Raw genomic sequence first — 24,317 nt, forward strand, 5'->3', positions numbered from 1 at the left:
TGGTTGTTACTTATTATCTTCATTAGTAAAATTTACCGCCAGACCGCTTCACAATGTAGTTTTTTTTTTCCTTTTTCCTGTTGTACTGCCCAGCACTTTGATCTACAAGTGTACTCAGAACAGTTTTACTAAATGCTTCTCCTGTTCTTTTAAAGTTTCATTTTGCATCTGATTCTATTTAATGCTAAAACCTTTTCATTAAAGCAAATGGAAATATTGATCATAATTTTGATTTTTTTTAATGCTTTAAAATCCCCACTTTAAAGAGCCTTGTCAACGTCAGCCAACATGTCATGTCCCACAATTAGTGTCCATCTTACGTGGCCACTGACTTTAACACACTGTGCCTAAAACAATGAGGTGACATGAAAAATATTCAGGCCACCTTTATTAAAATATTGAAACATCTGTAAAGGAAAAAAATGTAGACAGATGGTGTGGACCCTGGCTTGATACAATGACAATCCCAATATTCTAGGTGAGTCCACAGATGTGGACTGGCTTTTTATTCTGAATGGCACGATATAAACGATACCCTGCCGCTGCCCGTTGGACACCTCCAAAATAATAAAACAACTTCCACCTTTGACCTGCTTGCCTCTTTCCTGCTCTTTTACTTTGTTTGCTATTCTCACCCTATCACGGTCTTGCTAACTGAATTGTATTCCTGCTGATCCTTCTCAGTACAGTGAGTGATAAAAGCAGCCACGAAAAGAAGCCTAAATCCTTACAAGCCATACAAGCTGGCACTAAACTTTGCTGCCATCATGATTGGGGCTGAATTTTGGGATATTTTAGCCTTTTTCTACAGTGGGCACCACTTTGTGTTCCCATTGTTAGGGTTGAGTCTCGTGTTTCTAGGGGCATGGTCTCTGGGGTCATGACCTCGAGTTCATCAGCAAACAGAATAAAAGGTCAGCAGTTGCATCGAACTTTATCTGATCTGTGGATAAATCCTTCATAATTCTTATATTAATTCTCTCTTTATGATTGATTTCTGTGTCTTGCCTAAATATTGACTGATTCTTGCCTTTCTTCTGGGCTTTGGTCACTTCATTTTTATTTTGTTTGTTGTCTTTTGCCTTTTAAACACATCTTCTGGTTCAGTCCATAAAATTAGTTAATTGTTTCCTGGTGAGACAGGACAACTACATTATTATTATTATTTTTGCTTTTTTTTTTTTTTTGTTCACGGTGCTTCTTCAGAGCATGACGTGCTTATAACAATGTTGTGGGGGGTCCCTTTTGTAGCACTCTGCTGGTGTCCTGCACTATAAGCGTATTGTGACAGGACCTGCTGTTGCAAAGACAGCTGTGGGGAATAGGAATCCTCTCGAAAGGGAGACCACTTTTTGTGAAGACACAGGGAACCTCTGTTGATTCGCTGAGAGACCGGTGTGAGGGATAATGCTTCTGAGCGATTTAAGACTTGATCACCCGGCTGTCAGTACCAGACTGGAAACAAGATGGCAGTGCAGATGTGTCCCGTATACAGGGTGCAGCTGCTCAGGATTTCGAGGGCCCTTATATTTAAGTAAAAAATGCTCGAGTACCGCTAGGATGTAATTTTTTTGGCTTTTGGTATTTGTTCTTGCTGTGACCGCTTTTGTGAAGGTTATCATATTAATAATCTATAAAAAAGCAAGTACAAATGTACATGTAACACCCAGAATCATTAACTTATGCTTGAATATATTCAAATACTGTACAGTGCATCCGGAAAGTATTCACAGCGCATCACTTTTCCCACAGTTTGTTATATTACAGCCTTATTCCAAAATGGATTAAATTCATTTTTTTCCTCAGAATTTTCTACACACAACACCCCATAATGACAACATGAAAAAAGTTTACTTGAGATTTTTGCAAATTTATTAAAAATAAAAAAATTGAGAAAGCACATGTACATAAGTATTCACAGCATTTGCCATGAAGCTCACAATTGAGCTCAGGTGCATCCTGTTTCCCCTGATCATCCTTGAGATGTTTCTGCAGCTTAATTGGAGTCCACCTGTGGTAAATTCAGTTGACTGGACATGATTTGGAAAGGCACACACCTGTCTATATAAGATCCCACAGTTGACAGTTCATGTCAGAGCACAAACCAAGCATGAAGTCAAAGGAATTGTCTGTAGACCTCCGAGACAGGATTGTCTCAAGGCACAAATCTGGGGAAGGTTACAGAAAAATTTCTGCTGCCTTGAAGGTCCCAATGAGTACAGTGTCCTCCATCATCCGTAAGTGGAAGAAGTTCGAAACCACCAGGACTCTTCCTAGAGCTGGCCGGCCATCTAAACTGAGCGATCAGGGGAGAAGAGCCTTAGTCAGTGAGGCTACCAAGAACCCGATGGTCACTCTGTCAGAGCTCCAGAGGTCCTCTGTGGAGAGAGGAGAACCTTCCAGAAGGACAACCATCTCTGCAGCAATCCACCAATCAGGCCTGTATGGTAGAGTGGCCAGACGGAAGCCACTCCTTAGTAAAAGGCACATGGCAGCCCGCCTGGAGTTTGCCAACAGGCAGCTGAAGGACTCTCAGACTATGAGAAAGAAAATTCTCTGGTCTGATGAGACAAAGATTGAACTCTTTGGTGTGAATGCCAGGCGTCACGTTTGGAGGAAACCAGGCACCGCTCATCACCAGGCCAATACCATCCCTACAGTGAAGCATGGTGGTGGCAGCATCATGCTGTGGGGATGTTTTTCAGCAGCAGGGACTGGGAGACTAGTCAGGATAAAGGGAAAGATGACTGCAGCAATATACAGAGACATCCTGGATGAAAACCTGCTCCAGAGCGCTCTTGACCTCAGACTGGGGCGACAGTTCATCTTTCAGCAGGACAACGACCCTAAGCACACAGCCAAGATATCAAAGGAGTGGCTTCAGGACAACTCTGTGAATGTCCTTGAGTGGCCCAGCCAGAGCCCAGACTCGAATCTGATTGAACATCTCTGGAGAGATCTTAAAATGGCTGTGCACCAACGCTTCCCATCCAACCTGATGGAGCTTGAGAGGTGCTGCAAAGAGGAATGGGCGAAACTGGCCAAGGATAGGTGTGCCAAGCTTGTGGCATCATATTCAAAAAGACTTGAGGCTGTAATTGCTGCCAAAGGTGCATCGACAAAATATTGAGCAAAGGTTGTGAATACTTATGTACATGTGATTTCTCTGTTTTTTTTATTTTTAATAAATTTGCAAAAACCTCAATTAAACTTTTTTCATGTTGTCATTATGGGGTGTTGTGTGTAGAATTCTGAGGAAAAAAATGAAATTTAATCCATTTGGGAATAAGGCTGTAACATAACAAAATGTGGAAAAAGTGATGCGCTGTGAATACTTTCCGGAAGTACTGTATTTACTTATTTTTTGGCTAATTTGGCAGCCCTAATGGGCTTTCTATGTAACCCAGCATTCTATTGTCAATTTAACTGCTTTATCACAAATACTTTTTTTGAAATTAAATTTTCCATTTCATTTAAATATTTTGGATTGTAGAGGCATGTGCCTTTTTAACTAACTCAAGCCTTATGCTGTGGTGTAGTGGTTAAGACTTTGGACTTCAAACCCTGAGGTTGAGGGTTCAAATCCCACTTCTGACACTGTGTGACCCTGAGTCAGTCACTTCACCTGCATGTGCTCCGATTGGAAAACCTAAAGAAATGGAATCAATTGTATCATAAATGTCATAAGTCACCTTGGATAAAGGCATCAGACAAAAAAGTACATGTAAAAAATATAAATGCTGCTGTGCCCTCCAGATGTTACTGTAAGTGCTTTTAAAATAAGAATGTGTGAGTTTCAGACAATGTGCAGAGTATCATTAATAAAATAAGTGAGCTCCGCTGAGTCATAGCAGCTCTGTGACAAACATTGCTCCAGATTAGTAAATAACAGATCTGCTTGGATCTCACAGCTCCTTCACATTTTCTGTCTGGCCTTGTGAAAAAACAAAGAATTGAATATGCAGTTTCATATTTTGATGTTCCAGTAGATATTCCACCCTAATCCAATTCAAATAAATTTTTCTCACTCTTCTTTAAGTAACAGAGAAATTATTAGGCTGGAAAAGACTGCCAGATAGCTTTCCCATAATTCCAAAAGTTTACCAATTTCTCTTCATTTGGTCATAAATGGCTGGCTTGCTTGATTCTAATCTTTTGAAATTTTTTTTCTTTATGTTGACTATAAATCACACTTTTGCTAGTGCACACCAAGCACGACGCAGAACAATGTGTTTATGCCTTTTTAAAATAAGCAATAAGGTTCTAAATGTGGAGCCTATGATTCATTACTCTTTATGCAAAACACAATAAGGAGGTGTTGGTGTTACAAGCATCATCGATATTAACGCAGTTGGCTAATGACTCGGTTTTTCAATTTATATTACAAAATATTTTCAAAGTTTGAAACTTCTCCACCAGGAATTCAGCATGTTTTATTTTGTTTAGTTTTTTTTTTAATTTATGGACCATCATGACAACACTCTCTAAATCGATAAGCAAAGGGTCACTTGTAAGACATTTTCACTTACTGGGGGAAAGAGGACGACTCCTCGCTGGCCAGCAGGGTGTGCGATTTTTCTTCAAACCTCAGCTTCAGCATCTGATTGTGCACTTTGACGATTCTTAAGATTTTCACTCCTGTGATTTGGTATGTTTGGAAATCAGAGGCGCAGAAACGAGAGAGGATCAAATCGTAACAGGAGTTGAACCTGGAGAATAAAAAAGGAAAGATGTAGAAGACAAGCATTAAAAATCGTCATGAACAATGTTTTATGAATAAGCTTCAGTTCTAGAATGATATTGTAAGAATTAAGTGATGTTTACATTTCTTTACCCGACATGTTTATTAATCTACAAATCACAATGGCTCAGTAAGCTGTTCCTGTATTTCTATGAATGAAGTCCCAGAAACAAGAAGGAACTTGCTCAGGGTCACCAATGAGGCAGTGGCAGGGGCTGAACCAGTCGTGGTCTTGTGGTTTACAGTCTGACATTTTAAATGTCACACCAATTAAAAGCTCATACAGGTTTGCAAAGCTGTGACATGTCATTATACTGAGATAAATAATAATAATACATTTTATTTATTCGTAGGCACCTTTCTAAACACTCAAGGACACCGTACAATAGATAAAACATACATTAGAAACAAAACTAAAAATACAAAATTTAAAATTAGACAGAGCAATTGTAATCAAAGAGAAAAAGCAGTCTTAAACAAATGAGTTTTAAGTTTAGATTTGAAAAGTGAGAACAATTCTATATTTCTAAGCTCAGATGGTAGTGAATTTCAGAGCTGGGGAGCAGAGCATTCAGTTGAGGTAAGATGGACAAAGGGGGCAGTCAGGTGGATGGAGGAAGAGGATCTAAGGTGTGGGAGGGAATGGCAACATGGAGGAGGTTGAACAGATACGGAGGGGCAAGGTTGTGGATACTGGAAGCCAGTGAAGTTGCTGGAAAACGGGAGAGATATGGAGGACAGAGGGGGTTCTAGTAATGATGCGGGCAGCTGAATTCTGGACCAGTTGAAGCTTATAAAGAGATTTGTGAGAAAGACCAAAGAAAAGGGAATTGCAATAATCCAGACGAGAAGTGACAAGGCTATGAACAAGGATAACAGTGGTGTGGGGAGTGAGGGAGGGGTGAATACGATTAATGTTACGCAAGTGGAAATATGCAGACCAGGAGATGTTATTGATGTGGGACTGAAAGGATAAAGTACTGTCAAGGATGACACCCAGACTCTTAACCTGTGGGGAAGGGGAGACAGAAGAATTATCAATAACAAATGAAAAATGATCAGTTCTGGATAATGTTGATTTTGTACCAAATGATACACACAAAAATTAGATGGTTTTTCTGTACAAAATGTTAGCAGTGGAAATTGCAATGTAATGCAAAGTGCTTGTGCTTAAGGGACATCATGAGAACAGCTCGGGAGTACCATAAAGGTGAGAGGCTGTGTATCAGCAGAGAGAGTAAGCTTAGTCAGAGGAGGCAACCTCATCAAACAATAAGTCATCTGAGTTTACGGACACAATCCGAAAAGAACACAAAAACTTTTGTCCATTTCTCTCAGTTTCGCAGGTCTGGATTCCTCGATAGTGTTATGTACAATCTGTTGATAACAAACTGCTTATTCAAAGACATTTCATTTCCTGATATTTATCATTAATACTTTATCTGCCTTTTCCTGGATGTGTCAAACAAATATCAGAGTAATGGCAATTCCTCCGTCATCTGCACTTGTGATAATCCACAAGCACCCTCAATGCCAGCGTCTTCTGTTTCTTAAGGCAGTTTCAAATCCTCATTGACAGTGTAGAATCCAAGTCTTCAACAATATACAAAATTGTCTTTGCAGAGTATCAGCGACTCGGTAATCTCATGGTCTTTGCTGTGGTCTAGCAGATAAAATCAAACAATACTGTACACTCTTGGAATCCTTTGTTGACACTTATGATGGTTTCAAAGTTTTACCCCCTTGATTTTGTCAACAGCCTTGAATGTGCTAAGCTACACTTTGCATTTAGTATCTTAATTTGTTGCCCTGCCCTTTTTTGGTAAATTGTTATGGAGGAAAGCTGTGCGCAAGTTAAAAAAAAATCATTTTTTAACAAAATCTTGCACGTTTGAATGTTGCATTTTTGCAAACCCATGATAAAGTGATTAATCAAGAAAATAATTGATTAGCAATTTAGTTCTTAGTTAGAGCCACAGGATATATAATATATATATAAAAATATACTTTGTAGAGTCGAGTGGGGGCATTGCTGCTAACGCATTCTGCCTTTTCATCTGCAGAACTGAAGGACGTCCAAGACAGAAGAAGCTCCTGCTCAGAAATAACTTTACTTAAGCACTTTTTGGCCCACAGCAACCACAATCATTCTGATTTGTCTTTCAGTCAATTAAACAGGGTTGTAATGCATTTAGTAATAAAATGCATTGTACATTTACCTCCATATAGATGGCGCATCGCAAACATGAGCACTGCTCTTCAAAGTCCTGTACCAAATGTCATACAACTGAGGCAACAGACACTGTAATTTAATAAAGGAGAATTTAAGTAGAAAAAAATATGGGAAATAAAAAAGAATGATAACGGGAGTACTGATCTCATCTGAATCCATTAAACATTTGTGTGATCTGTCCTTATTAATGTAGGAAAATGAGAAGAGGACTAATTTGTGTAAATAAAAATTCCATTAATGGCTATAAGATGGGCACACTAATCCTGGCCTCCCAGGATGCGACTTTAAGACCCCTGTGGTCGGACCATCAGCTCCAACAGGATTAGTGGTGCCTCTATCAGTCTTTTTTATTTCTTGTCATTTTTTTTCTATTTCTTACATCCATTATTAGTCTATAGTGTTGATTGTATCCGCCATCTGTTGGAATGAAAAATGTATTACATTTTATTAGTACATACGTCATATGCTGTGGAATGAAGCCTTTCAGTCTGCATGTCACGATTGTCACTGTAGAAGTTGCAGACTGCAGTTTTGTTCTGTCAAACTCATTTTGGTTAGCTGACACTTCTGTACAGACAAATAGTTTATGATATACGGTATATGCCAACTTACTGACTGAAGTGGCATGGTGTCAATTGCTGCTGCCTCACTGATCAGGGGCATGGATTCAATGGTGGAGTTTGCGTGTTATGCTCATGTCTGTGTGTCCACACTTCTAGATCTTAAGTTATCCACTCTGCGTCACCCAGTGAGTCAGCGGTGCAGTTTAAATCAACAGCATTGGGGTTTACTAGGGGTCAGTCTTTAGATTTTTTATTTATTTCTTAGTTCAATGCTTTTATCTCAGAGTCGTTCAATGTGTCACATATTTTAGTTACTAGAAGACTGTCAAGTAAGGTGTTTTACTGTACTGTCACATATCATTGCATCCATATGTCAGAAAGAGCAGACTCCTAGAAGAGAGCTCCAAAGGATAATCTTGATGAGAACAAGCTATTCATCCCAACAAACTTGTCAATCCTATTCACCTAATTTCTCCAATATAACTTAAATTCCAGTTTTGAAAGTCCCCAAACTATATTACTATCTACCACACTATTTGGTAACTTAAAGGAGTTAAAGAGATCTTAACAAGCGATTTTCTTCTTGAACATGAGGTGCAAAAAGCAACGAATTAAAAGGACATATAGCTAGCTAACACACTGTTATACAGGCTTAGGCCTATATTGTTGTTCTAAAATTAATATTAAAGATTCCAATAAATTATTATTTATGTCAAAGCATGACACTCCACTAATGTAAGACCATCTCAGTTTTCCACTCATCCGCTTCATTCTCAGTCAATAGGAAACAAGAATGCCAGAAAACTTAAGATGGCAAATGGTGGCAGGTCAAAACGAGTTTTAGAGATAACAATAACGGAGGTAAATGATCACCAGACATCAGATGGGCAGCCCTCCTCAAATCGAATATTTCCAACAGTCTCCAGCTCCATTAGTAAAAACTGCTCCATGATCTCACTAAATTCTGTTGTTCTTTGCAGCTCCTTCTGGAAGCACTTCTCAATCCTGCAAGTACAAATGAGAACCGATTTTAGAAAACAAAGATAGTGCACAGTAAAAAAAAAAGCTGAATGAGACACCCTATTAGAAAAGTCACTTCTTTCCAAAATGTAATTATGAGTTTCATGGATTGTTTTCAGAGTACACCATTGTATTTGTACTGTTATTTTCATTTGTTTGATTGGGTTGTGTTTTGCTGTTATGTTCTGTTTCTTAAATACAACTATGAGAAAAAAGCATTCAGGAACAAAGACTACGGACATTGACCAAAGTGGAGTTTTTTTATCTAACATCAGTACTGTTTCATATGAAGCAAAACTAACAAGATGTTTCAAAGTAAGAACTCATACCAGTGGTGAAGCGTGGTGGTGCCAGTGTCACGCTTTGGGGTTGCATTCCTACAACAGCAGCTGGATGAACAGCAGACTTTAAAAGAACCGTGAACTGTTTTTTTATTTGTATTAAAGAATTCTTCAGCAACATGTCAGGTCATCCAGCTGCAGTCTGAAGGGGAAATGCTTTTGTCGTAATTCAAAAACAAAAGAATTTGAAAATTCACAACCAAGCCAACATTAGAATAGCTAAAGAAACAAATCTGGAGTTTTGGAATGTCTTATTTAAGCTCCGTTACGAACATGTGGCAAGACGAAATGAGCAATCGTTCAGTCGTTCTGATGAGAAACCTCACAATTGGCATTTAATTCAAGCTGTTATGTAAGGCAAAATGCGCCAGGATTCTGTAATAGCAAAATGAGCAAATGATCACTACATGAAGGAATGTAAGGTTCATAGAGTTCAAATAATCAAATAGTGAGTGCAGTGGGCAATTCGTTTTTCAAATCTGGCTATGGAAATTTCATAACTTTAAGTAATAAATAAATATATAAAATTTTGAGTTGTATAGAATATTACCTTTTGATTGGACATTTGATAGCATTCACTACAAAAAACAACACAGACGATGAGGAAATTGTTGACTACAGGCTAAAAAAACAAAAATATATTTTTTTCTTATAGTTTTTTTCTTCATGTTATGTGCATGAATCATAGAAACTTACAAAATATGTAGTGAAACCTGCTTTAAATAGGCAACAGCTATATTATTTGGTTAAATTCAAAGTGCTAATACTGGAAATTTCTAGTACAGAGTCTTCCAGGAGGAAAAGCACTAGTGATCTTCAGTCGAGACCTACTTTGTGTGCCACTCGTCCACTTGTGACTTTGGTGCTTCATCTCTCCCTAAGTCAGAAGGCCCTTCACCATCTTTAGAGTATTGCAGAGGACTATGAAACAGCATCTGGGCTGACAGAAGGCTGTGGTGAAGTTCCCATCTCTCAGTGGCTCCCGTGCTCATGAATTGTACAGGCGCTCAAACATAAGAACGTCACACATGTGTAGTCAGACACAGGAGATAACTTGTAAGACCAAGAGATTCTGTGTCAAATGAAGCTAATGTAACATGTTTAAAATATCACATTTTCTAATTTCATTTGTCAATTGCCAACATACAATAAGAATTCATTAGCCTGCTCAAAAGCCAGTCCATGTTCAACTGATATTTGTCTCACATGAACATTAGGACTGCGGTGGGTTGGCACCCTGCCCGGGATTGGTTCCTGCCTTGTGCCCTGTGTTGGCTGGGATTGGCTCCAGCAGACCCCCGTGACCCTGTGTTCGGATTCAGCGGGTTGGAAAATGGATGGATGGATGAACATTAGGACAACATAAGAACTTAAGAAGTCAGACAAACAAGAGGAGACCCTTCAGTTCATCAAGCTAGTCTAGTTGGCTAATGTCCACGTTCTCCCATTATCTCATACAGATACTTTTTAAAAGTGGTTGTCCACCTGCAATACACAAATCTGTGGTTTGTTTCCCTTGGTTCTTTGTGTAAAGAAGTTCTTGCATCTTAAATGTGCTTTCCCTTAATTTCCACTGGTGTCCTCAAGTTCACGATTCACTATTTTCGGATCAACTTTAGTAATGCCTTTGAGAATTATGACTTCATATTTTGAGTTTGGTCGACACATAGCCTTCTCTGCTCAAGACTAAAGAAGTATAATTCCCTTTGCTGGTCAGCGTAGGACATGTCCTTTAGGCCCAGAGTGCATTTAGCTGCTCTCCTGTCTTTCCATGCCTTTTTTGTTCCATGCACTTTTTGTAGTGTGGTGACCAAAACAGCACACAGTAGTCCAGGCACAGCCTCACTACTGCATCATTGTGGATTATCACAAGTGCAGATGACGGAGAAAAAATGTAATGTACCTTGATGTATATTTTACTGTTTTGACATTTGTTTTTTATCTTTTCAATTTCTCCTGTACATTTCATTGACAAAGAAAATGTTACACTATCAAAAAAAAAATGAAATTCTTTTCAGAAGCTTCTTCCTAAAAGTCAGAGTGACCCATCTTGCATTTATGATTATCTGTATGCAGTACTTTGCACTTGACAACTTTAAAGTGCATTCTCCAAGGGTTTGCCAAGTTTTTAATACTGTCTGTGTCTATTTAAAATGTTTGTCCTCCATGTTTAATGTTTGACTGAATTTGTCTGAAGTTCACAAGCTAATTTACTGTTTATGCCATTAATATAATCTAAAAAGAGTAATGTTCAAAACGCAGACCGCCTCAGAGCTCCATTCACGATCTCACCCAAAGTGCAGCATTCTCCTCTTATCGGTTTATAAACTACCTCTTTGGCAAAAACAGGAAGTAAATTATGTTATGTGCTTTGACATTGTCTGTTATTCCAGTTACCTCTCAAAACTGTCCAATAGATTGGTTTGGACCTTTCTCTCATGAAGCCATGTTGCCTATACTGTAATTTATCAAAGCAGAGTATTAGTGTGGGGCAAGATAGTGCTGTCTGTTTTTCATGTGTGTGTCTTTGCTGGTATTGTATTAGTGTTAATGCTTCTGAGGAGACATGCAAGTAAGGATTTCATTGCACTATGTACTGTGACCTGTAGGGGGTGCGCCTGCACCCCAAACACCCAGACACAACCAATCCACACAATCACGGTTCAAGGAAAACGTTTTTATGCAAAACAAAACACCTTCTACAGGTTATTATCACCAGATTAATCAGCCACTGTTCTGTTTCGTTTCTTTTGTCTCATTTCCTTTTCCACCTCCACTCTCCTCCAAGCAAGCCTTATTCACCTCCCCCTGACACTGACTGCTGGATGAGGCAGAGCAACTGCTTTTTAACATGAACCCTGGAGTACTTCCAGTGCAACAGGATTGCCACCTGGAAGCACTTCCACGTACAGTGGAACCTCTCCGTAGTTGGGGAACCTGTACCCAGCAGCTCCTCCTAGCAGTACCTGAGGACCCCAAAAGGGCTGCACAGCAAAACTACAACTCCCATGCAGCTCTGCGGTTGTTCAATTGAGAGCCATACCAAAGGGACACTGCCACCTGGAATACTGGAGGAACACAAAGCCTCAGGTAGCAGTTGCCCTCTGTCCTTTACTCATAATGGGCTCCTAGCCAGGAAAGGTACTTCTAACCAACCCTGTTAGGATGCCTGCCCATCCTTCATTTATGATGGCTTCCTGGCTGGGTAAAGAACCATGAACCACACCCAGGGTGCCAGTGAACCCATGTCTTCTATGACAGTACACATGATAATAAACCTGAACTTTATAAACTCCATCTCAGTCTGGTAGACATCTGCTTCTAAAGCCTCACCATATAACATTTGCTCTCTTCATTCCCGCCCCAATTTTGCTCTACCCTAACAAATCATTTTTCTAATTCTGCAGCTTACTTATACTGTTTGAAGCAGTGCTTCAAATTGTGTGGCATTTCAATAAATTTGACCTTACTAGCAGTCCATCCACACTTGGATCCTGCCTATCAGCCTGTGTTACCACCGGCTCCCATAATCCTGAAGTGAGGAAACAGAAAGTTGAATGAATAAGATTTTACTTTAACTTTTGTGTGTCTTTGCACTTCTTGAAACAATCTGACTTCGATGATACCAAGGGCAGTATGCTGAAATAGAGATAACCCTGCTTCTTCATCATTCCAGGAGACTTGGTTCAAATCTCTACCTGTTTTTGTATGTTCACCCTGTGTCTAAGGTGGGGTTTTCTTCAGAAATTCTGATTTACTCTCAAATGTCAAAAACACACAAAATCATAGGACTGACATGAGTGAGTGTTCCTCTTGTTGGACTGCTGCCCTGATTGTTTTCTCTGGCAATATATAAAATGAAATGGCAAACTGAACAGGGAGCATGCATGCCCCATAGCCACATGCTGCCATTTTAAGTCTGCTGAAATATTCTGAAGGGGGGCAAAGGGGAAAACTAAGACAAGTTTTCATACTCATCCAATTTCCTTTTCCAAAAGATAAGCCTCTCTTTGATCTTTGCAGCTTTGCAGACAATTTTTTGCTCAATGTTCAGGTCTTTCAAGGGTTCTTCAGCTTTGTCCCCGTCATCTTTCGTTTCCTCGGAAACAGAATGCTGTTTGTCGGCGGATCTGGTGGGCGACTTGCTGTTTGGTTTGGGAGATGAAGTCTGAATCTCGGATAATTCGTACTCCAGCTGTTCAAAAAAAAAAAAAAACAGGTATTACACAAAGACTTCAGCCTGATTGGCAAAAACATTTAAGTAGCAATGAGTTAATAAGATATACACACACACACTCAAGCACACACACACACACGCACACACACACACACACACACGCAAGAAACTCCTTGGCAGCCCTAATTAAAACTGCACCGTGAAAGTGAATCATTCTCCCCACCAGCTGCGCTGTAAAGCTTTTAGCTGCCCACATACTGTCTGCGTGCTTGGGATGCATAATCCACTGGGTGTCCTGCCCAGTCTCACCTGTGCCACCCGTTCTCTTTTTACCTACACTTTTTAGCACAAACATCAGATTCCTCAGCTGCTGAACTGGCAACTGCTGGATTTCATTTTTTTTCTCTGTCAATCGTGTCACCATTTCAGCCAATTGCCGTTGGACCGTCTTCACTCTCATCTTGTAGTACATCATTTTTTTCATCACAATGCTCTGGAAAAATAAAAAGTGCAGGTTAGCAAACAGTGGCTGCCTTCACATAATACTGAAAAACAGCAGACATTGTACCTCATGCTCAGCTACAGGAAACTGAAATGCACTCATCCATACAGTCATATGAAAAAGTCTGGGAACCCATCTCAGCCTCCATAATAATTTACTGTACTTTCAATAAAAAAGATAACAGTAGTATGTCTTTCATTTCCTAGGAACATCTAAGTACTGGGGTGTTTTCCGAACAAAGATTTTTAGTGAAGCAGTATTTAGTTGTATGAAATTAAATCAAATGTGAAAAACTGGCTGTGCAAAAATTTGGGTACCCTTGTAATTTTGCTGATTTGAATGCATGTAACTGCTCAGTACTGATTACTTGCAATACCAAATTGGTTGGATTAGCTCATTAAGCCTTGAACTTGATAGACAGGTGTGTCCAATCATAAGAAAACGGTATTTAAGGAGGTCAATTACAAGTTGTGCTTCCCTTTGACTCTCCTCTGAAGAGGGACAGCATGGGATCCTCAAAGCAGCTCTCAAAAGATCTGAAAACAAAGATTGTTCAGTCTCATGGTTTAGGGGAAGGCTACAAAAAGCTATCTCAGAGGTTTAAACTGGAAAAACTGGAATTGGAAGGCCACAGGCACAGTTGCTGTTAAACCCAGCAGGTCTGGCAGGCCAAGAAAAATACAGGAGCGGCATATGTGCAGGATTGTGAGAATGGTTACAGACAACCCACAGATCACCTCCAAAGACCTGCAAGAACATTTTGCTGCAGATGGTGTATCTGTACATTGTGCACAAAGAACATCTGTATGGCAGGGTGATGAGAAAGAAGCCCTTTCTGTACTCACGCCACAAACAGAGTCGCTTGTTGTATGCAAATGATCATTTAAACAAGCCAGATTCATTTTGGAACAAAGTGCTTTGGACTGATGAGACAAAAATTGAGTTATTTGGTCAGAACAAAAAGTGCTTTGCGTGGCGGAAGAAGAACACCACATTCCAAGAAAAACACCTGCTACCTACTGTCAAATTTGATGTAAGTTCCATCATGCTGTGTGGCTATGTGGTTAGTTCAGAGACTGGAGCCCTTGTTAAAGTCGAGGGTCAGATGAATTCAACACAATATCAACAAATTCTTCAGGATAATGTTCAAGCATCAGTCACAAAGTTGAAGTTACACAGGGGTTGGATATTCCAACAAGACAATGACCCAAAACACAGTTCGAAATCTACAAAGGCATTCATGCAGAGGGAGAAGTACAATGTTCTGGGATGGCAGTCACAGTCCCCTGATTTGAATATCATCGAAAATCTATGGGATGATTTGCCTATGCCATGCTTGGCAGCCATCAAATTTAACTGAACAGGAGAGATTTTGTATGGAAGAACGGTCAACAATACCTCCATCCAGAATCCAGACACTCATAAAAGGCTATAGTAGGCGTCCAGCGTCTGTTATATTTGCAAAAGGAGGCTCAACTAAGTATTGATGTAATATCTCTGTTGGGGTGCCCAAATTTATGCACCTGTCTAATTTTGTTATGATGCATATGGCATATTTTCTGTTAATCCAATAAACTCAATGTCACTGCTGAAATACTACTGTTTCCATAAGCCATGTCATACATTAAAAGAAAGTTGCTACTTTGAAAGCTCAGCCAATGATAAACAAAAATCCAAAGAATTAACAGGGTTCTCAGACTTTTTCATATGACTGTATACTCTGACTCAAACCACATCAAAATAGAGCTTGCATTTCACATACAGTAAGTACTGTATGTCTATGGATAGAAAGCTGGATCATCTGGAGAAACCCCATTCAGACCTGGGGAGAAGGTGAAGACTCTACATAAAAAGTGACCAGCCCAAGACCACCTAGCTTTGATGAAACAGCACTAAGCACCGTCCATGTACCAAACAGTTTAGAATTCTGTAAAAGTGTCCAATGATCAAATGTGAGAAGAAAGTGAGTTCCAGAATTTGGTTGCAGCATAACAGAAGAATCTAATACCAAAAGTACTGAGATTGTAGTCGGGGATTGACTGTAAACTTGCTGATGAAGATCGCAGGGACCAGGAGGGAAGTCTGAAGAAGGTTTGCAAGATAGGTTGGAGCAAAATTATGAAGAGCTTTAAATGTTAACAGTAATGTTTTAAAGATGCATCCAATGGGACACTGGAGACCATTGAAGTTGAATGAGTGGAGGTGTGACAATAATCCGTGCAGCAGAGTTCTGGATGAGTTGATGTTCGATGAAGAAGTTTAGCAGTAATGGCAGCCAAAACTGAATTACATTAGTCAATGTGCGATGTAACCAAGGCTGTACCCTGTGCTATGTTTAAGCAGGGTGTATTCTAGAGATGCTTCACAAATGACAAAAGCAATCTGGGAAACATTATTTATGTGAGGAGTAAAAGATTAAAGAGTGTTACCCACCAGGACTCTTGGCCTCTGTTAAAATGGAAATAGCACGTCAAGCAAGGCAAAGATTGAAGCTGCAACTTTTTGCCATTGTCTATTTAGACCCAACAAGGAGTAACTCAGTTTTGCAGCTATTCATTTTGAGATAGCTATTTGTCATCCATGTATTAATGTCATTGAGACATATGGGGAGGGTATGGGTGGTTTGGAAGTAGATGTAGAGGACATGTAGAGCTGTGATTCATCAGCAAAACTATGAAAATTAAAGTGATGAAGGATATTACCAAGAGGAAGAAGGTAAATAATAATGAGGAGTGACCCCAATACTGAACCCTGTGGTACTCCATGACACACTACTCGTGGTGTGCCCTAGCAGTGAGATATGAAGCAAGTCACCAATGTACCGTGGTTATATTGCACATTATTTTTTAGATTTTGGCAAAAAATAGTACACAATATTATTAACATTAAATGGATAAAGATGTATTTTACCAACACAATGACATCTACATGTAACCTTAAGAGAAACTGTTATTAGGAAGAGAATTAGGTGCTAAATTTACGTTATGCAACAAAGCCACATCACAGGCCCAACAATCATATCCAAACAACTCTTAAACTGTTTAATAGTGATGAGCAAAATGATTGACACAATACTGAATTTATAGCGAAAGTGCAACAAAATGTGTGAAATAAATTGAGCTATGCTTCCAGCAAAATTTGTGCCATTGACACAAGAAGAGAATAGTTCAAGTTTGTAAGCATTTATTATTTCTGCATGCGTCTGCATGTCATTTCATATTTAAATAACAATTTGTATGTACTGTATATCCTCAACAAGGACAAGGCAGTTGCTATGTACTTTTTGGAGGGGAGATGTGGGATCTTTGGCAGCAGCCACTTTCATGTATTTAGATTTTGCCGTGGAGAAAACTGAGTAATGCTTCCAATGGGGCATCTTACTGTATCTTTGTGTGGAAAATTTGTAGCATGTGACATTTTTAAAAAACGTTCTGTACGCCTATCTGGTGACATCAACGACAGGCACAAATGCAATTGATTATCCCGGTGTGGTGTGGATTACATGTGTTACACAGCTGCAGAAAAGAACACAGATAACCAAGGACATGTGCAAGAGGGTTTAGGGAGTCGTATTCCTTGTTTTCCACCAAAAAAATAATTTAACCCTTCCACCCCAAACTCATTAGTAAGTTTTGTATTTCACAACTGCAAAATCACCTGCAGAACGAAATTTAGTGTTCGTTTTACAAAACCATTCGCTAACCAAACCTTGCCTGTTTTATTCACCCTTAGGGCTCATTTATACTTCACGCTCAGAACGCGTACGCGCACGCATCATGGCTGCCATGCATTCCCAGCATTCATTTGATGCATCCTCTGAGCAGGTCCTCAGAAATTTGCGGATCCTACAAGATCGATGTGCGCGCTTCAATGTTTGATGAATGGTTTGATGTGGTGAAGCAAAATGCCAACATAGAAATGCATTCGTGGTGCTTTTATATTCAAGCGTCGCATATTCCCGATCGTAATGACATGATACATTTTAAAAGTCTCACATACCATCTTTTTTTTTCTAGGGCTTCCTCCGGACCTGACAGCAGTGGCAAACAGCAATAGATCACCACACTGAGCACATTAAATGTATGATATTCCAACTCTCTGCACATTTAGAATCCTTAGATTTATCACTTTCATGATGAAATGCATTAAAGTATGTATGTTACATTTTACAGATAAATCGTTAATTTCATTTAAATAATAAATACTGGTAATAATTACACACATGGGGGTGACATGGTGGCAGAGCAGTAGCACTGCTGTCTCGCAGGGAGTCACGTTGCTGGTATTCTCTGCCTGGAGTTTGCCTGTTTACCTTCTGGGTTTCCACCATGTGCTTCAGTGATGCTAAAATGATGCTAGTGTATGTGAGTGCTTGTATTCACCTCGCGATGAGCTGATGCTTGTCCAGGGATTTTTTCAGCCTCATGCCCAATGCTTGCTGGAATGGACACATCCCTGGATTGATGGATTTGATCATTAAACATCCTTATTCGGAGATATTGAGGTAAGGTGTCATCGGAATTTAATGGGTGTTCCTGGCAATTTACAATACAGTGAAGCCAAATGTGTTCTCACCATGATAATATCTCACACTGCCACCTGGTGGATTCCTCCAGATTTTCGTAAAGTACACACGCAAGTATAAACAGTAAAACGCTTGTGTAGCAGGAGCGTCCACTGCAGTATGCGTTGCGTCGCGTGAAGTATAAACCTGGCCTTATTGTTTAATGAGAAAGGATAGCAAGCAGGCAAGAGGGTGATAGAGATGAGGGGGAACAAGTGAAGGAGATTGCCACGGCTCTGCACAGCAGTATGGGAAGACAGGATGCACTAGGGGGTGTCGGATTCTGTTATACAGTATGTAGTGTTTCAAAAGTGAAATGTCCAAGGAATACAGTGTGAAAGAGCAAGAGTGGTAGAAAAGGTGACTCCCCCATTAAAATAAAAGAAAGGAGATAAGCAGATGGCAGGACTCCTGTCCCTCTGTTCAGAATGAAAGACGACAAGTAGCATGTTGTCTTGGAGATACATCTTTGACCACAGAGGGCAGACAGGTGCCATGACTTTGGGGTACCCTCCATATGATGATGTGAAATGGAGAGGGGCTAGACCTTTAGTGATTTCTCATGGCTGAGTGTAACTTTACTGAAGCATTTTTATTCTCGCCTTTGTATCACACTACAAGCCCCCCACCCCCTTTTTTTATTTTTTTTTAGCATTTTGATGTTTTTGAACTTTGCTATACTCCTGCATGCTTTTTTGCTTTTCGCCTATGAAGTTTGTTCTGGTGTAAGATTCCTACTTATTAACTTTTTGCTTGTTTCTGAACTTTTACTTTGCATCCGTCTCTTTTGGATTTGTTCACCACTTTGCTTTTGCTGTGTATGATATCCAGCCTTTTCAATAAATATTTATTATTATACTAACATGTCTAATCATTCCGTGGCTCTTCCTGATCTCGTGATCAATGACGGCCTCAAGGCCAACCTTAGAAAAGGCCAGATCAGCATTACCAGGTGGGAAACCCCTATGGCGTTGTGCGATTCATCAAGCGGCATTTCATATGGAGACGGATTGCCTCTCTGAAGAGATGGACACAAGACAGCAAGAGAAGGAGAGGAAAATAAAAACAGACTTGTGGAAGTCCCCCTGAAAGGAACTTCCTGCTTTCAGTGTCCAAAAATCCATAGCTCAAGAGCTGGACTTGTAGGCATCTGCCATGACACATATACTGCTGAGGAGTGTCAGTCCCATTAAGAGAGAATGATTGGGAAATGTGAAATCATGAGAGGAAGAGGAATATAATAACAAAAGGATGACATAACATTTCAAGATGTTTTTAAAATCTATAGATTTTTTAAAAACTTATAATACAATAAATTAAAATTTCAAGGGACTCTTATATAAAATCTGTAGTAAATAGTTATCTTTAAGCCTCTGCACATCATAATTGGAAGAATGTGTTTCTTTTTACCTCTGCTGCATCTTTTATCTGCTTGTTGGAGATGTCACATGTGTCGAGCCTCTGCAGCTTTGGCATGTGGTAGATCATGTGTGTGGCGTAGTTGCACAGAAGACAGACTGGATTTGGGTGATACTGCAGATCCTTCAGCGCTAGATCAGTTAAGCATGGGAGGTTTGCGAGACGAGTCAGTTCCTGCAAAAAAAGCAAAAACTAAATGACATTCACAGACGGAAATGTATTTCCCTGCTCCCTGTTAAACATTTAAGACATCAGACACTTCTAAATTTACAACAGCATGAAGGAGAAGTGCAACAACCCACACAGCTCTCAAGCCGAACCTTGGGTTTTATCATGTCTTTGCACCGAGTGACACAGTTGGAAACAAATAAAAGTAGGCATTAATGCTTGTGGAGGGTAATGCCTAAAATAAGAGAAAATGCACAGGGGATACAAAAAAATCAATAGGGATACATTTTTAGAAAATCTTGACGGAGGGCAGAAGAATTCCCTTGAAGCCAATACAGCTTGCTAAAGTGCGAGCTCAGCCATTACCAGTGTGCACTGAAGAGCGCTCAGAGAACATTTATTTTCAGTAATGCCACCACTAAAAGGAATCATTTCTCAACACACAAATAAACGTGAACTCCCAGTAGCGTTGTGCAATAACCCCATTCACTTCTTTTAATAAATGCTACATTTATTAGAACCTATAATAAAAGAGTATAGTGCCTTTTATTATAAAAACTGATTCAAAGATTTGCACAGAGCAATTCAGATTAATTAAACTATTCAAGAACAGTCAGAACGGAATTGCAAAAAAGATCACTACATATGTGAGTTTCGTGGGAAGTGACTTTAATTAAAGATGATCAAAGGTAATAAAAGGTGAATTTAACTGTAATTCTAATACTAAGCAACCGGAAAAGATTCATATGATTTCAAAATGGAGATTCCCCTTTAAAAATCAAGTAAAACTCTTTCATCTTTTTAGATAATGTTCTCAAAATGTCACGTTTAGTCCATTGTCAACCATGAGAATACTCTGGTCACGGAGGAAGCGTTGGGCAAAAATTGGTTCACTCCTTTTAATATTTACAATGTCCATGAACAGAAATAGGCGCTTGATGGTAAATTCAATAAAGTGAAACGAAAAAGCAGATTAACTAAAAATTAAACTAAAGGCTCCTTCAGTCAATTTTGTTTCAGGTAGGAGCTCTAGTCATCGGTCTGCTCTCTCCTGGGAGCGTCTCACTTTTATAGTGGGCGGAGTTACTTGCCGTCTGTGGGCGGATTCTAGGTCAGAAGAAAGGGAGATGTTACCATCAGGGGCCACGCCCCCTTGAGACCTGAAGTGGAAGCGCTTACCTCAGATGAGCCCAGAAATCAAACCTCCGATGCACATGTGTGACACCATTTATTTATTTATTGAAAACACTTATTCCAACACTATGACTGTGGTAAACATCATGCACAAGGTAGGAGCTAAACCTGCATGATGGATTAGCACTTTCCACGGCACACTGCCTCACACTCTCCACCACATGCTCACTCGTACTAGGCCAGCGAAGATCACAATATAATGTCACACCTTAGTAGGTCTTTTAAAGTTGACTCTAAAAAATGGATTTCAAGCAAGCATTCTACAAAAGGAGCAGTGAGATAAGGAAGATTGCTTTGGATGAGCACAAAGAGGCACAGAGACAGAATAATGCCACGCTACTATGAAAATGATTACAAAGGAACACACAATTCCTCTGCAAAAAGCTAAATGGTTTTTTGACTGATGGGCACTCCCTCCAGGACTAGTTCATTAGCCTTGTGTCCACTGCGACCTGAACCGGTTCAACAAGTAAGAAAATGGATGGATAGATTCACTATCCACCAGTTCACTTTCCCCAAAGAGACCCCCTTGACCTCAATCCCTGCAACTCCTACAGGAGTACCACTGCGGAGCAGCAAGGCCAAATTAGACATGATATTAAATTTAAGAATTTCAGCATTTCAAATCTAAGCTTTATCTAAATAGGCAACAAAGATTTGTGCAGTGTTTAAAGGAATAATCTAGACTGAAATCATTTCAATTTTTTATAACCATTTAAATGGATAAAGCAGTGAAGTCACATTATAGCATTCTGCAATTATGGGAAAACAGCTTTACCAAAGTAATAAAAAATTAATCAAGCATTAAAGACAACAGTCAAAAATAGCAGTGCTGAAAATCCAGCAACTTAGAATGTGAACACACGAGAAGCCTAGGAACAGACATCTGCTTAATGACTCTGCTACAGAAAGGACAGTGGATTCAGAAAGTATTCAGACCCTTTCACTTTCTGCACTGTTTATTGTGTTGCAAATTTAATTTACAAGTTGATACATTTGCTATTGTTGCCCATCGATCTACACTCAATAACCCATAATGGCAGAATGAAAACATGAGTAACCAGGGTAACCGGACAAGAAGGGTCTTGGACAGAGAGGTGATCAAGAACCCAATTGTCACTTTAACAGAGCTTCAGTGGTCCTCCACGAGATGGGAGAACTTGTCATAAGGACATCTACCTCTGCAGCATTCCATCAATCAGCCAATCGTGGTAGAGTTGCAAACTCTCACTGAGAGTTTACCAAATGAGATAGATAGATAGATAGATAGATAGATAGATAGATAGATAGATAGATAGATAGATAGATAGATAGATAGATAGATAGATAGATAGATAGATAGATAGATAGATAGATAGATAGATAGATAGATAGATAGATAGATAGATAGATAGATAGATAGAACCAAGACAACACCACAGGAGTGGCTGCGTGACAGGTTTCTGACTGTCCTTGGGTGGCCCAGCCAAAGCACAGACTTAAACCCCACAGAACATCTGTGGAGAGACCTGAAGATGGCAGTTCACAGACAATTCTCATCCAGTCTAAAGGAGCTCGAAAGGATCTGCCAGGAAGAATGGAATAAACTGCTAAGATTAAGGTGTGCAAAGCTTGTAGTGACATACCCAAGAAGACTCTAAGCTTTAATTGCTGCAACTGGAACTAAAGGGTCTAAATACTTACATGAAAGAGAGATTTCAGTTTTTGATTTTTAATAAACTGAAAGCTTTTCTGAAAATATGTTTTCACTTTGTCATTATGGGTTATTCAGTGTATATTGATGGGCAAAAATGGCAAATGTATCCATTTAAAATAAATCAATAAAGTGTGTAGTAAATGAAAGGGTCTAAATATATTTTCTGAATCCATTGTATAATAATTCTAGTGAATTTGACAGAAGGCTCACTGATTACAACTAGCAAGGAAAACTCTGGGTTTGGTGGTATGATTGGCACTGCAGCCACTGTAAAGGACTTCACACTTTTCCACCCAATTCAAAACTAGTGTGGCACTGAAGTGGGTTCTAATTTGGGATCCTGAGGTGGTTTGTCCATCATACCTCCTCTTTAAAGGACACCAGTGGTTAAGTGGCTTAACTCATGGACACACAGAGGGTTAATGAATAAGCTATGGGAGCATTAGGAGCTGAAGTACATGATGAGGCATCAATTGTTTCACTTCCAAGATCAGCATTTTCAGGACACACTGGGAGTCAGCAGCTGAGCCAGGAAACACTCTGGGATGCCATGCAGGAAGCCGAGCTGACTCAGGGAAACACTAGAGGTTAGTTGCTAAGCTATGAATCAGAGTGTCAAGGAGAAACATCCATGGAATCAGTGGATGAGTGGAGAGAGAGGTGAAGTAATACAGAGAAGCACAGTTACCAGACTGCACTTCAGTCATTAAAAATTGCTCTTGTGCATAAAGGTATTACTCCAGAAGGATGCAAGATGGCGGTCAAAACACACTTGCTGAAATGTGCAGCGTTCAGGCTTTTGCTGCCATGTGAAGCCATACATTACATAACATTCTCAGGTCCTCTTAATTCAATGGGATTTCTGGCAGCACTGAGGCAGAACAGTAAACAGTCTCTGACAGGTCAGCAGCCCACCACAGGGTCAGAGGACACTCACATTCACACAGGCCTCAGTCTGGAATCACAAATTCACCTATCTAACCTGCACCTAAGCAGACACTGGGAGAACGTGCAAACTTCATATTGACAACGACTGATTGTAGGATTAGGGAACACCCATCTGAAACCAGTACATCAAAATTCTCTACTTTGTTATTGCAATCGTATTGCTGTATATGAGGACTTAAAAGCAGCAAAAAAAGTGAGAAAACTGCATTTAAACAAATAATATACAAAAATATGTGGTAGACAGCAAACTGATATTTGAGTCTATTGTACCTACCATTCAAAACATACCTCTTTGTAGCAAGAGCTGCTTTTGATCCTGCATGTCTCTGTTTTTAAGATTTTTGCTTAATGGTGAAGTGGTTGGGGTCCACCATAATGGCACAGGATATAAAATGCTTCATTATTAATTTTCAATCCATAATATGCCTGACAGTTATTTTCTTTAGGTTGAACTCCCACTGATTTCTATGATGTTTGATGTTAAAAAATATTTCCACAGACTTTGAGACTCTTGGCTTGAACAATGTAGGGGACGGCTGGCAGCTTTACCCAGCTGGGACACCCATGAGATGGAAGGACCAAGGAGAGAGCATGCACAGGGCATTATTTCCCCCAGGATGCCTGATGTTGCAGCAGTGCCTCAGATCCCCACAGGGCAGCATGAGACATGGAATTCTACAACTCTGTGGGTGCCACCAGGGGGTGCTGCAAAGACTGTGAAGCCCTTTTTTATGGGGTTTCTGTCTCATCC

General features: G+C 39.7%; 1 protein-coding gene across 1 annotated transcript in view; it reads right to left on the reverse strand.

The window, feature by feature from the left end:
* lrrc9 (leucine rich repeat containing 9) overlaps window positions 1-24,317 on the reverse strand; it is a 215,435-nt gene that overhangs the window by 108,903 nt on the left and 82,215 nt on the right. Inside the window, 5 exon segments of the mRNA XM_051920105.1 lie at window positions 4,530-4,709; window positions 8,411-8,542; window positions 12,873-13,093; window positions 13,413-13,568; window positions 19,552-19,734. Coding sequence (XP_051776065.1) covers window positions 4,530-4,709; window positions 8,411-8,542; window positions 12,873-13,093; window positions 13,413-13,568; window positions 19,552-19,734 — 872 coding nt within the window.

This window comes from Erpetoichthys calabaricus, chromosome 16 (genome assembly GCF_900747795.2).
Source record: "Erpetoichthys calabaricus chromosome 16, fErpCal1.3, whole genome shotgun sequence".
Taxonomy (NCBI): Eukaryota; Metazoa; Chordata; class Cladistia; order Polypteriformes; family Polypteridae; genus Erpetoichthys; species Erpetoichthys calabaricus.